The 15370-nt window shown below is 34.0% G+C and overlaps 2 protein-coding genes and 1 long non-coding RNA gene across 3 annotated transcripts; all 3 read left to right on the top strand.

Moving 5' to 3' along the window:
* The first annotated feature begins 5148 nt into the window (after nucleotides 1–5148).
* LOC141674172 (uncharacterized) lies at nucleotides 5149–10737 on the top strand. The gene is made up of 8 exons (XM_074480893.1): nucleotides 5149–5352; nucleotides 5440–5592; nucleotides 5708–5809; nucleotides 6049–6123; nucleotides 6222–7131; nucleotides 7223–7681; nucleotides 7778–8030; nucleotides 9867–10737. Exons 5-8 carry the CDS (start codon nucleotides 7086–7088, stop codon nucleotides 10735–10737), a joined length of 1629 nt encoding a protein of 542 aa, XP_074336994.1. The 5' UTR covers nucleotides 5149–5352; nucleotides 5440–5592; nucleotides 5708–5809; nucleotides 6049–6123; nucleotides 6222–7085.
* A 105-nt stretch (nucleotides 10738–10842) lies between these two features.
* Nucleotides 10843–12137, top strand: LOC141674171 (uncharacterized). Its single transcript, XM_074480892.1, has 2 exons — nucleotides 10843–10936; nucleotides 11233–12137. The coding sequence occupies exons 1-2, from the start codon at nucleotides 10843–10845 to the stop codon at nucleotides 12135–12137; spliced, it is 999 nt and encodes a 332-aa protein (XP_074336993.1).
* Nucleotides 12138–13489: 1352 nt separating this feature from the next.
* On the top strand, nucleotides 13490–14956 carry LOC141670484 (uncharacterized). Its single transcript, XR_012554568.1, has 4 exons — nucleotides 13490–13799; nucleotides 13895–14333; nucleotides 14419–14637; nucleotides 14721–14956. It is a non-coding gene; the product is annotated as an uncharacterized LOC141670484 (long non-coding RNA).
* Nucleotides 14957–15370: the final 414 nt, after the last annotated feature.

Raw genomic sequence — 15370 nt, 5'->3', positions numbered from 1 at the left:
AGAAGACCAATTGACTATCTCTAGCAATGAGACTCTCTTGGAAATGCAAGAAATGTTAGATCTCTCAGAATCTGATGAATTAGAATTCCACAGACAGCTCCAGAATCAAATTGAAGAAAACAACAGAAAGCTTGGAAGAAGATCCAGACCTTCAAGAAACTAGAAAAATCTGCTCAGACTAGAGGAGCATCTTGAACTGACTGTGAGCCAAACCTTGTACATTTTTGTTTAAATTGAAGCACTTTCAGTTTTATCTACTTATCTTTAAAGATATATGTTTAGGATGTTTTGTCATCATCAAGTATCTCTTAATTTATGGCTACAATTCCAGTAGACATAAATTGGGGGAGATTGTTGTGAATATGTTGAGTACTTGATGATTACCTAAACAAAACATCTAAGTAGATTTTACTTAGTGAAATAATGTAGCACTCGACGGATAAGAATTATAGTCCCGACGGATAACTCATTATAGTCCCGACGGATGATTAACTTATTATCCATCGAGTGAGTATCTTATGTAATAAGTTTGTAGCACAGTGTTGTATGCACCTTTGTATAGAATCTGTAGTGGCATATAAGTCATGTTGACTTTAACTAGATATGCAGAATAGGTTGATTAACTGTACATAAGCAATGTCTTGTAATTCTGTATAAGTGAAATGAAGTCAAGTGCCAAAATAGCTACCAACGGATGATTAACAAAGCTTCGACGGATGACCAAAATAGCTATCAACGGATGTTTAACATAGCAGTCGACGGATGATCAATTAAGTCATCGACGGATGATCTGAAAGTCGACAGATGATCAAGATTCAAACATCAGTTGAACAGTGAAAGCTGACACACAGCCGTTGAGTTGGATACAAGTACACTGTGGAAGCTCATTAACTGGGTAATAGAGGACGAAAAGCAGCAAAGATCAAGACTGTTAGATTTTATATTTGTTCAGTTTTTTTGACTTTGTAATCTTGGTATTATATAAACCAAGAGAGTAGCAAATAGAAAAATAACTGAGAGAGCTAAGAAACAACAACAGAGAAATCTTTGTAATCACTATCTTTAGCATTTCCTGTATTCCTAGCAGTTCTATTTGTGTAAGCAGCTGTGGGCATTTCTGCACACAGAGTCCTCTCGATATATTAAATATATCTCTGGTGGAATTGTTTAAATCCACCAGAAAGTTTTTAAAGACTCTTGTTTTTAATTACTTATGTTTTGATTCATTCAAGTTTACATTCCGCATTGTGCTAATCAAAACAAATATATCCATAATCGAGTTGAACATTTTTATTTTAAGAAAAAGGTTCAAGAATTCCATTCAACCCCCCTTCTGTAATTCTTGCTATATTGTTAAGGGACTAACATGTTCCTAATGCTCCTAGAAAGAAATGCTATAATTATGGAAACTCTAACCATCTTGCTTCTATTTGCAGGAAAAATAAAGATATAAACTCTTTACCTCCTAGATCAGGAGTGTTAGATATATTTGAGATGTCATGTCTAATATGTTTCATATTTAGTTTTCAGATCTTAACAAACAGGAAATATCAGTAGTTACTAAAATCAGTACTTACTGGAAGTCAGAACTTAAGGATATCAGGACTTAGATTATCAGAAGATAAATATCAGAAGATGGATACCAAAACTTAAATACTGGAGGACTAACAGTTAAGGAAGGAAGCTGATTTACAGGAAAGAAGATCGAGACTAATACAAAAGAAGATATGCATGGAAAGAGTTAGAGGACTTAAAGACTTGTATAAGATATCTGATTAATATATTTTAGGAGACATAATTATATTCCATATCAATTAGAAGTTATCTTGTAACTGTGTACTATATAAACACAGACATAGGTTTACACTATATGTGTTATCATTATCGAGAAGATCATACATTGTAACCTAGCAGCTCTCGTGATATTTGTTCATTACTGAGAGAGAACAGTTCCATTGTAACAGAGTTTATTATATCAAATATATCTATTTACCGTTACTTGTGTTTGAAATCGATTTAATTGTATTCTACATTGTATTCAACCCCCTTCTACAGTGTTGTGTGACCTAACAAGTGGTATCAGAGCCTATCTATTCACACATATACAGTAAAGATCCAAAACAATCATGTTTGAAGAAGCAGAAAATCCAACCAAGCCCGCTAAAACTGAAGAAACTCCAAAGACTCAAATCCACAGTCGATATGAGACTATTAGGGTTCCCATACTGAGACCTTCTGAGTACTCCATATGGAAAGTGAAGATGGCTATGTTTATGGAAGCTACAGATCCAGAATACCTTGACAGAATAAATGAAGGACCGCATAAGCCAACCAAGCTCTCTGTTGTAGTTGCAGATCAACCAGCAAAGACCATACCAAAGGAGAAAAGTGAGTATACAGCTGAAGATATCTCATCCATTGCCAATGATGCAAAGGTAAGGCATTTGCTGCATAGTGCCATTGATAATGTCATGTCAAACATGGTAATTCATTGCAAGACTGCAAAGGAGATATGGGATGCTTTGGAGACAAGATGCCAGGGAACTGATGCAATCAAGAAGAACCGGAGGGCTATACTCACTCAAGAGTATGAGCACTTTGACTCAAAAAGTGATGAGTCATTAACTGACTTATATGACAGGTTTGTCAAACTCTTGAATGATCTGTCACTAGTGGACAAGGAATATGATCTTGAAGATTCAAATCTAAAATTCCTTTTAGCTCTTCCTGAAAGTTGGGATTTTATGGCTACTATTATAAGAGACAACTATGCTCTTGATGAAATTTATGGTATGCTCAAGACTTATGAACTTGAGATGGATCAAAGAAGCAAGAGATAAGGGAGAAAGTCAAGGACAGTTGCTCTCAAGGCTGAGGAGGAATTCCCCAAAGTGGCTATCTCAAATAAAGGCAACGAAAAAGCTCTCATCACAAAGTCTGATTCAGAATCATCAAGTTCTGATGATGATGATTCAGAAACTGAAAGTTTACCTGAAATAGATGATGATGAAGAGATGTTGAAATTGTGTGCTCTTATGGTGAAGGGTATCATAAAGATAGCCTACAGGAAATTCAGAAGGGGAAATAAGTTTTTCAAGAAAGGTGGAAGTACTGATAAGAAAGGGTTCAGAAAGTATGAAGGCAAAAGTACAAAGTTTGATAGAGGAGATAACTCAAAAGTCAAATGCTACAATTATGGTGAAAGAGGCCACATATCTCCTGACTGCAAGAAAGGAAAGAGTGACAAAGGCAAGGCACTTGTCACAAAGAAGAAAAGCTGGACAGACTCTTCAGATTCTGAAGATGAGGTGGATTATGCTTTAATGGCAAATGCTGATGGCAGCCCTGAAACTGCTGAATTGAAGGTACCTCAAACAACTTATATTTTTCATACTGATGATATTACTGAGTTGAGATTATATCTTAAAACCATGTTTATTAGCTACAGAGATCAAACTTTAACATGTGTGAGATTAACTTTTGAAAATCTTGCTTATAAGAAAAGGAATGATTATTTAGAAAAAGAGTTAGTTATGTTCCATCAAACTCAGAAAGAGAGATGATGCTTTTTATGTTAGAGATGAATTGCTAAAATTGAATAAATCTCTCAAAACTGAGTTAGAAAAAGAAAAAGAGATTATCAGGACTTGGACTAACTCTGGCAGGACAACTCAGAATTTATTAAGTAGTGGAAACTTGAAAGAGGGCTTAGGTTATGGAGATGATAAAAGTGAAAAAAGGAACTGAACAAATTGAACCAATTGTTGTTAAACAAACTGTTAAGCCAAAGGTAAATCCTATTAATTTTGTAGCTAAAACTGTAAAGTCTGATTCTGAAAAGATGAAAGAGCCTGTGGCAGAAGTTAAAGAGAAGTCAACTTCTGACAAATTAGAACAGGATAAACCAGCTGAAGTCAACATAGGCTTAATAACAAAGAAGCAGCTTAAGAATAAGCTGAAAGAAATAAGGAATGTCAACAAGGTTAAGGCAGCTAGGAAAAATAGGAATTGAAAGGAAGGTGTGAATAAAAGCAATAATTATATGCCTGTTCCTAATGCTCCTAGAAAGAGATGTTATAACCGTGGAAACTCTAACCATCTTGCTTCTTTTTGCAGGAAGAATCTACCTAAATAATAAATCCTGAATCCAAAATCCAGTCTTTTTACACCCCCTGCCCCAAATCTTCTTACTTATTTACATTTTCTGCCATTATATATTACCCTATCATGCATGCTTTAAAAACTTTCAACTGGTACCCTTTTTTCCAAAATACACACACGTGCACTCACCTCCTCCTTCTATACTTTATGTTCAAAAAAGCAACAAAGTGAATAGTACTTTTGCCTTTTGTCAAATCAATATCAGATCCTTCTCATCTTCATTTGATTTTTCAAATTTCAAATTTGAAAAAACCACTTCTTCTTCCTCTCTAAATTAGTTGTTCAAGATATGAAAGGAGTTCCGGGCTTTAATCACCTGAATCTAGATAACTTTACTGGTTTCCTCTCCGATCTTGGTATGTTTCTTTCATATTCAGTTATTTTTTAGGTTATGTAACATTAATTTGAAATTCCAAAACTGTAGGTACTAGCACTACGAAAGTCCGCAAAACCAGTGAAGTCAGCAATGAAAAAGTCCACAAAACCAGTGAAGTCAGCAATGAAAAGGGTAACAGAGGTGATAAATTGTTCTTTGTACTTGATAAAAATGGTTTCCGTAGTCTTTAATAAGAGCTTTTTTTGATTATTTCGGACCTTTTCTTTCCTCACAGCCGTTAAAGATCTGTTTAACACCACTCCAATACAACGGAGTACAACCTCTAGAGAACCTCTATCAGATGTTTCAAACCGAATTGAATCATCTTCTGTTACTAACTGTACAGTGTTTAATCGGACGAGTAACATTGATCCAGGTTCAAGGAAAGTATTTGCTAACTATTTGATTTGTTACTTATCAACATAATTTACTACTATCAGTTAATTTTACAACTTTTTTGTTTAGGTTATTTCTGTGCCTCCAGACCATTCCAACCATATTTATCTCCAAATGAGCTTCGAAATAATAATTTTTGTACAAAGCCTCTCAACCAAAGGTTGAAATGCATTAATGAAAATGTTCCTAATGTTGTCGATTATACTATTGAAATTGGTAATTTTAAGCTTAATATACTCATATATTAAAGCTCTTGACATCGACAACATGTTCATTTCCTTTCTTTAGTTAAATCCATAACTTTCTTTATGCAGCTAAAGTACCTGGATATTATACTCCACAAGTCAAAAAAAACATAAAGTCGAATGCTTTCCCAACTCTAACACAGTTTTCATCCTGTGTTCTTAATGAAACTCCAGGTGATACGTACTCTGCGTTTCTTTTACACCTACATTAATAATTTGATGCAACTAACTGACCTTCTGTCTGTCATTACCTCATTTCAGATAGCCAACCCATTTCAGTACATGGTTCATGTTTTCTTGATAAAAGTCTTGTAATGAAAAGTAGAGTAACCAGTGGTACTGTCCCGGTATCAAATAAATCTGCTTCGTTGACGACTATTTCAAACACAAGAATGGAATTAGGAAAGAGGAATGGTAAGAGCCTGATTGACCAACTAAGTTAATTACAAGTTAATTTTATTATAAATGATAAATGTTATCTCATTATATGCACAGAATAATGAAAATTACCATTTTATTTGGATTTCAGTATTGCCTTGCTTTCGAAATCAGAAGTTCAGTATCCTAAATTCAAAACATCCATCTCTATCCCGCTCATTTACATTTGAAGAACACTGTGATGACACTGCAGGTATCCCAAAAAGCTTTATGTCCTACTCAATGTTGATTAAAGTTTTTTTTGTCATTACACTATTTATGTTTTGTTTTAATATGTATAATACAAGATACATCTTATGTCAAACCTACTGAGAACAACGAAAGCGATATTTTATGGGAAGATGGGAATAGATTTTCTACTCAGTATCAAATTTATTACTTAGTTACCCATTTGTGAATAATGGAATCTAACTTTGACTGTTGTCTTTCCAGATTTCGAGCCTGGATGTGAAGGTGATGAAAGCAAAGATATTTTATTTGATGAGTCCGATATTGTTGAAAAAGAAGGTATATGCTTGTTATGTTTATTTAGGTCCTCCTGTCATTTGTTAATAATCATTTCCATCCTCAATCATGTGTTAATACATTACTTTTATTTTTTGCAGTACCTGATGGTTATGTATCCTTAGGTTTTCCTACGAGTGTTGTCCCAAATGTTATGCCATTATGTGGAAAGAAGAAAGGGTAAATAAAAATGTTGTTCGTGGACCTCCTAAGTTCAGCGTTTGTTGTCAGCAATGACAAATAAAACTTCCCCCGACACCGCCTACCCCGTCTTATTTGAAGAAGCTGTATAGTTATCCTAAGAGGAGTAGGGCTTTTAAAAGATGTATTCGTCTTTATAATGCAATGTTTGCATTCACTTCCATGGGCGGTAGAGTAGATCATTCTATTATTTTCGGGAAAGCTCCTTACGTGTATCGTCTTAATGGTCAGAACCATCATTTTTTTGGCTCTCTTATACCAAATGAAGGAGATGAACCCAAGTTCTGTCAATTATACGTCTATGATACTGAACATGAGGTTGATAATAGAATGAAGTGGTTAAATGTAGACGACGGTTATGCTGTTGACAGTGATATTGTTGGAGGTTTATTACAAATGTTGGATGAAACAAATGAGTTGGTAAAGAAATTCAGAAAAGCACGTGATCGATTTAAAGACAATCCTGTCAAAGATTTCATTGTTAAGTTGAAGGTTCGTCATTCAGAGAGTGGGAAAAAGAATAATATTGGTCCGTCTGACGAAGTTGCTGGGGTTATGGTAGGTGATGATGAAACTACAAATGGTACGAGAGATATTATAATTGAAAAGCATAACAATGATCTTGAACGTGTTTCCTCTGTACATCCCAAACTTATGGCTCTACAGTACCCTATCCTTTTTCCTTTTGACGAAGACGGTTACCATGATGAAATATCATATGTTGATTCTGAAACGCAAACAAAAAAAAGAGGAAAAGGATAACAATGAAGGAATATTACTCATACAAGCTGCAAGTTAGGAAAGATGAAGGTATGACATTTGATGCATCCAATTGTTTTAAACATGTTACTACTTTTTTGTTGAAATAAAGTACTGATTCCTTTTTCTAATCTATCTATAGGTCAACATGTTCGTCTTGCAGGATGTCTTTACCAGCAGTATGTAGTAGATGCGTTTTCATGTGTTGAGCAAGCACGCTTGTGGTGGTTATGTACTCACCAAAAAAACTTAAGAAGCGATTTATACAATTCAATGGCAAAAAAATTTGTCAACGTGGTGACAGACACCTTAAATATTGGTAAAGGATTTGTCCTACCTGCCAATTTTTTGGGTTCACAACGCTACATGCAGCAGAATTTTCAAGACGCCCTTTCCGTATGTAGAGTTGTTGGACATCCTGACATATTTCTCACTATGACTTGCACTCCTTTGTGGGATGAAATTTCTCAGATGATGAAAGTTTTACCTGGTTGCTACCCTCATAACTCCCCAGATGTTATTTCACGTGTTTTCCATCTAAAGCTTCAACAACTAATTGATGATATCCAGAAGAAAACTGTATTTGGTACATGTATTGGAGGTAAACCATGTTCTTTGATTTTTGTCTATAATTTCTTAAATTCTCATGTTATTAGTCGAACGTAGAATGTAACTTATAAGAACATTTATTTTGTAGTTATGTACGTTGTTGAATTTCAGAAACGAGGCTTGCCTTATGTTCACAAGCTCATATGGCCTAGCGCTGAATCTAAAAAAGATCTAAATGGAAATATTGACGGTGTCGTTTCTGCCGATATTCCAGACCCATTAATTGATCCCGCTGGTTACGCTGCTGTTAAGTCATTGATGATTCACGGCCCTTGTGGTTTACAGAATCCCAAGTCAGCATGTATGAGTAATATGTCATGTACAAAGCATTTTCCCAAGAGGTATATAATTCAAGTTCAATTTAAACATTTATTCAGCACATGTTCATTCTGTTGGATTTTTAATCGCAGCGGGGCATGGCAAAACACTTTCGCACATATAAAATCCAAATAAAAGCATATAAATCGTGGTAAAAACATAGGGATCGAATCTAACCTTTAAAATAATTCGCAGACAACGATCAGAGATCCTTAGCAGTTGCTCCTCAAGTGTGAAGCACTCCACCGGTATCCACCAAGAAAACGATGTTAAGGAGGAGGAAGGAGGTGGAGAGAATTGGGTTTTCCAAACTTTTTGGGTTTTGGGGTTCAAATAAAAATAGGGTCTATAATAGTATATTTATAGGCAAAATTTTCAGCTGAAATTTTCCCATAAATATTATTATTATTATCCCATTTATTATTCTCATTAATAATTAAAACACCTTTTAATTATTAATCATTTTTCTAAACACTTTAGAAATAATTCTCTCTCTTGATTTAATTTCCAAAAATTAAATCCTTAATTAATAATATTAAGAACTTTTCTTAATTAATTTATAATCAATTAAATCTCATTTAATCAATTATTAAATTTGCCAATTAATTATTTATTTCATAAATAAATAATTATTAGCCATTATTAATTAATTCCTCCACCATTAAATCATTCTCTTTTTATGGTGTGACCCTGTAGGTTCATTATTAAGCCGGTAGTAGAAATAAATAATAATAAAACTATTTTATCATTATTTATATAAATTATCTAATTTATTAAATATGATTAATTAATTAATCACATTTATTCTACATCGTGAGGGATACTTCTCAGCATATCGTGACTATCCGGATAATATGAATTCACTGCTTAGAATACCAAGAACCTATTCAGTGAATAGTTACCGTACAATAAACTCCTTCTACCCTATAATGTCCCGATTAAATACAAGGCATGGATCTCGTGTCAAGCCTATCTAATTCAATCACTTGCTTACCATTTACTATGCGTAGTTCTATGCAAATTAGAAACTCCTTTCTAATTTCATTTACTCTGGCCAGAGATTCCTGAACTAGCATAAGTGGATCAGCCTTGAACATTCGCTTCCTTCACTGGAAGAGGTAGATCCTTTATTGATCATACACTATCTTCGTGTACAAATTCCTATACCCAGTAGAGCCCTAATAATTGTCCCTGGAGACTAAGAACTAAACCAAAGCATAGTTCAGTGTACACAAGATGACTATGATGACCTCAAGTCTAAGGATACTTGTATAACTATCACTATGTGAACAACTGCTGACACGTGAGTGAACTCCATCAGTTGTTCAGCTGTGCGAGTCATGTTCAGTGAACTTATTCCATAATAAGCACCTACATACTAGCTATAGTGTCACCACACAAATGTCTATGAGAACAGACATCCTTCATAATGAAGCAAGCATAGTATGTACCGATCTCTGCGGATTATTAATTACCAGTTAGTAATCCTACGACCAGGAACTATTTAAGTTTAGAGTTATCATCTTTTAGGTCTCACTATTATGATCTCATCATAATCCATAAAAAGCTTTACTCTAAACTATGGTATATCTTATTTAAACACTTAAATAGATAAAGCCCGTTATAAAAAAACAAAACAAGTCTTTTATTAATATCAATGAAATCAAAACAGATTACACGGGAAGTTATTCCTAAATCCTAATACATGATTGGACTTAGGACATATTCCTTTCACATTCATGCCTGTTGCACCACCTATCTACCTAAATAATATTTCTTTATTATCTAAAACAAAGTAGTTAGTGATATTAGTTTATTTTTGTTAATGCATTCACTATCAAGCTTATTTGGTATATCAGGTACAACAAAGAAACATATTTTGATCAATCAGGATTCCCCATTTACAAACGTCGGAATACTGGTATTACTGTTCAAAAAGGTAAATGCACTCTTGACAATGCCTTTGTTGTTCCATATAACTGCGATCTATTAGTCAAATACCAGTGCCATATGAATGTGGAAATTTGTTGTCATGCAAGAAGTCTTAAATATTTATTTAAGTACTGTCTAAAAGGTCATGACCGTGCAACCATTAAGATTACAAACCATAGAAATAAAAACAACGACGGAGAGGATGGTTCAGTTGATGAGATTAGTGCCTATTTTGATGGGAGATATATTTGTGCATTTGAAGCTACATATTGCATTTTTGGCTATCCTGTACACTACCATTCCATATATGTTCTTCGTCTATCATTTCATCTGCCTGGTGAACCTGTACACTACCATTCCATATATGTTCTTCGTCTATCATTTCATCTGTCCGGTGAAAGAAGTTGTACGTTTACCGAAACAGAAATAGTTGAAAGAGTCATTAGACAAGATAAGAACAAATACAGCCAGCTTGAAGCCTTTTTCCTCAACTCGGAAGACCCTTCTGCGAGACCCTACACATATGATGAGATTCCGCAGTACTATGTTTGGAACGAGACTGATAGGAAATGTACCGTACGAAAGAAAGGAAGGCAAATTGGCAGGTTATTGTACACACATCACAGCTCCGGCAAATTATGGTATCTTCGTATGTTACTTTCCAATGTACGTGGTTCTACTTCTTTCGAGTCTCTTAGGACCGTCAATGGTGTAAGGTATAGAAGCTTTAATGATGCTTTCCAGTCTTATGGTTTATTAGACGATGATAATGAATGGCATAGTGTTATAGCTGATTGAGCTAAAAGTGGCTTTCCAATCCAAATTTGACGACTTTTCATCCATATTATTGTTAACTGCCAAGTAACTGATCTAAAGGTTTTATTGGAGAAAAATTGGAAACATATGGTTGACGACCTTTTGATGCAGCGTCGCAGCAAGGTTGCAAATCAAAACCACAAATTTAGTGATATTCAACTACAGTATTTTGCTCTTGCAGGTATCTTCCTAATTTTTTCCATAAAATACACAATTTTTATATTAAAATCTCTCTTCTTTCTAATTATATATTGTTCAATGCAGAAATTGACAAGATTCTCAAAACAATTGGCAAATCAGTGATACAATTTAAACAACTTCCTCAGCCTCTATTAAACTACCTCCACACTGGATCCAACAACTTAATCCTTGATGAAACCAGTTATGACATATCGGAGATGGAAGCTGAGTTTGAAAAATTGTTTCCAACAATTAATACATAACAACTACAAGTATACAATGAAGTGTTGAATTCAGTGCAGACCAATGCTGGAGGTCTTTTCTTTGTTTATGGCAGCGGTGGTTGTGGCAAGACTTTTGTTTGGAAGACTCTCATATATAAATTAAGATCCATGGGTTTGATTGTACTACCAGTTTCATCTTCCGGCATTGCAGCCACACTAATGCCTGGTGGACGAACCGCTCATTCCAGATTCAAAATTCCCATTGTTATAGATGATTGCTTTTCATGTGCCATTGCACATGATTCTGATATTGCTTCGTTGATTAAACATACAAGTCTCATTATTTGGGATGAAGCTCCAATGCAGCATAGATTTTCATTCGAATGTCTTGATAGGTCTTTAAGAGATATAATGAAATATGTGGACAAGATGAGGTATAATATGCCTTTTGGAGGTATTACAGTGGATCTTGGCAGAGATTTCCACCAAATTCTACCGGTAATACCTCATGGTTCGCGTGGTAATGTTGTTTCGTCCACAATTACAAGATCATACCTCTGGCCTAAAGCAAAGATTTTGTTTTTAAATCGTAATATGCGTCTTAACCAAGGCAATAGTGAAGAAGAAATCCTAGCTTTGAAGAAGTTTGCTGAGTGGATTTTACAGATTGGAAATGGACAGGTTAAGGCTCCGATTGATTCTTTTGAGCATTGCGAAAATGATGAAGTTCTAATTCCCTCTAACTTCTGTGACCCTGAAATGAAGAATTCTGTTGAAAATATGATTCACTGGACATATCCCAATTTCTCCAGTAATTACAAGTGTCTGCGGTACATAAGTGAAAGAGCCATTTTAGCACCAACAAATCAAGTAGTTGGTCACCTCAATTCTTTAATTGTCGAAACCATACCAGGTGCTAAAAATAGGTACTTTAGTATTGACAAAGCAGAAGATTTGGTGGCTCAGCCGAAGAAATGAGTTTTGCTTTCCCTCCTGAGTACTTGAATGCAATAAACATTCCCGGGCTTCCAGTTCATGAGTTGAAGTTGAAGGAAGGGGTTGTTGTGATGCTAATGAGAAACTTAAATCAAACATTAGGGCTCTGCAATGGCACCAGAATGTTGATCACATGATGTTTAAATCAATGTGTCGAATGTGAAGTAATATCCGGTGCTTTTGTAGGAACCCGCCACTTCATTCCTTGAATGGAACTCACTCCAACAGACACCAAGTTGCCATTCAAGCTAATACGAAAACAGATGCCTCTACAAATATGTTACTCGATGACAATAAAAAAATTACAAGGCTAGTCACTGCAAAGGGTAGGATTATTTTTTCCGAATCCTGTTTTCACTCACGGTCAACTATATGTTGCAATTAGTCGTGTTACTTCTCCTACCGGACTAAAGGTTTTCATTGAAGGTCGCAATGGTTCTTTCACCAATGTAACAAAGAACATTGTGTACAAAGAAATATTTTATCAACTTCCTACAGCTTAAATTTTCCAGAATTTGATCTATGATTGTTATATTTTTTAAGATGATGTAGTAGAAGTTTAGTTATTATAAACTTGGTCTATTTCTTACAAAGTTACTATTCCATTATACTCTTCTTTTTGATGAACAATAAATTTTCTACAATTAACATACTTCAATTTTAATTTAATTTTATTCCATACCAATTATATTACCAAAAATATCAAGATGGAAAACACATATTTGCATTCTTTCATATTTTTAGTACATTTTCAAACCAGAGCGAACATAAATCACAGTCACTAAATAAATCTTTTAGTTTTCAATTGACTAATTTTTTTTCCATATTTTTGAACTCCCATATTTATAGTGATTGTTTCTAAAGCACTTTCATAATTTTGGTACGCTATTTTTCAAACAACAAAACCACCAGTTTTCTACTGATTTGAGTAGGCAACTTTAATCTACCAATGCATATAAGTCATGCACCGAGTACGACTTATTCAAAATGCCCAAAGCAGTTTCTTATTTTTTTTAAGAAATTTGATTCCGAAGTAATTATAATCTTTAAGTTCTTATTTTGAAGTAAATTATAATATTATAAATAGCTTACAAGTTAAAATATTGAAACTAATAAATAAAGTATTATCTACAATATTACTAGCACTATCGGTTATCGGTTATCATATCTCTGGGCTATATACTACACTTTCAATATTTTGTTATCATTTTTTTAAAAACCACTAGCACGCCCATTGTAACCTCTTAAGTTTACACTGACAAACAAAAGCTCTTTGTATATAGCTGATCTGCAAAATTGTTGTATATTGTCCACCATATAATGGAGAAGTATACACGAAAAGAATCTAAAGTCCAGACCATGTCAGTGATTTTTAATGCTACATAGTGCTAGCCAATAACATTTCATTTAGTTATGCTATATATATCTACATCATTCTGCATATACCACCAAATCATTCACATTCACAAGTTATTTATTGTAATTGTTACAATGGATAACATTCATCATCAAAAAATTTCTGATCTTGAAGTCACCGCGAAACTTAACTGGAAAATTAAAGTCCAGGTTTCAAGGAAATGGAAAGTAACGATTTCGCGATTGCATCCTGAAGAATTTCTTAATATGATTCTCATTGATGAAAATGTAATACTCAGTAAATTAACTATATATGTAGTTTCTTAATATCCACTATAATCAATTTGAAGTGTTTTTGAAAATATGTTTATTTACTTGTGCAGGAAGATTGCATCTATGTCAGTATGTGTTCACATCTTTCCAATGTTTTTGACAACATTTTTGAGGTCGGAGAAACATATCTCATTCAAAACTTTGCAGTCCAAGCATATCAAACAAAATACAAATGCGTTCCAGGTGAAGCAAAAATAATTTTCATAGACATGACTGAAGCAAACAAAGTTGAACATCCAGAAAAGCTATTGCTCCCAGAGTTCTTCGATTTTACTCCATTGGCACATATCAGTGGAACACATTTCTAGGATAACCACTGCATTGGTACATATAATTTTCCTCTTTACTATCATCCTCAGATTGAAACTAATGACTTAAAATTCATCCAGATATTGTAGGAATTGTGATTGAGAGGAAAGAAATGCGAACCATCACTAACGAAAGGAGTGAACAGCATAATGTTCTCGAGTTGGTTATGTCCGATATACTGTAAAAATCCACAGCAAATTATTCAATTAAATTTTGTTAAATAATTTACTATATTTGAATAATACATATAGCTAAAATATTGCAGGAGCCCTGCATCAGTGCGTTTGTGGGATGACCTTGCAGTTGTATGTAATAAAGCTATAATTGATGTTGAGGTCCACTGACTTCAACCTACCATCATTATTCTTACTGGATGCAGAATGATAACAAGAGGTTTTTGTGGTCAAGTATCTATTACTGACTATTCAGCAACTCAACTTAAAGTGAACCATAACATTGAACCAGTTCATAAGATGCGAGACAGGTATCAGACGAGCTCCATATAATATATTAATTATGTTTTTAAATAATAATTCTACTAATAATGAATACATACTATTTCGTTAGGTGCTGGGAATATGGTACCCTTCACTAAATATCCTAGATCATGTCATTATACTTTGGCGCAAGAAGATGACAAGATTGTGTTTGAAGTTCCAGATCAACATTCTATTTTCCTACAAAGTTGTTTAATGTTATATGTTTTTGTAGTGCAGATTTCTATTTGTTGTACTACTTTTATGCTTATTCCTAGATTTGTTTAACTTTGTTCATTTCATATATTTGAGCTTTCATTAGTAATCTACCAATGCAGTATATAAGTCGTGCACCGAGTACGACTTATTCGAAATGCTCAAAGCAGTTTCACATTTTTTTAAGAATTTAGGTTCTGAAGTAATGGTAGTCTTTAAGTTCTTATATTGAAGTAAATTATAATATTATAAATAGAAAATACGAATATATCTAATTAAATATCCAAAATGAACAAAGCAGTTTCACATTTTTTGAACGGAAATTGTGGCGCCCTCCAAACCCGGGTCAGAAGTTTGGGGTCCACAACACAAACACAATATATCAACCTGTATAAGAAATATTATTTATAATGACCCTGCTTCACAAAACCACGGATCGCAACAGGTTAAAGTATGAACACAAGCCACAACCTTAATTTATTACATCGTACCAAAACCCCACTAATTTAACTTATAATTGATAAT

This window comes from Apium graveolens, chromosome 7, assembly GCF_009905375.1.
Source record: "Apium graveolens cultivar Ventura chromosome 7, ASM990537v1, whole genome shotgun sequence".
NCBI classification, from domain to species: domain Eukaryota; kingdom Viridiplantae; phylum Streptophyta; class Magnoliopsida; order Apiales; family Apiaceae; genus Apium; species Apium graveolens.
Note: the sequence above shows the minus strand (reverse complement) of the source record. Positions and strands in the feature narration are given on the sequence as shown.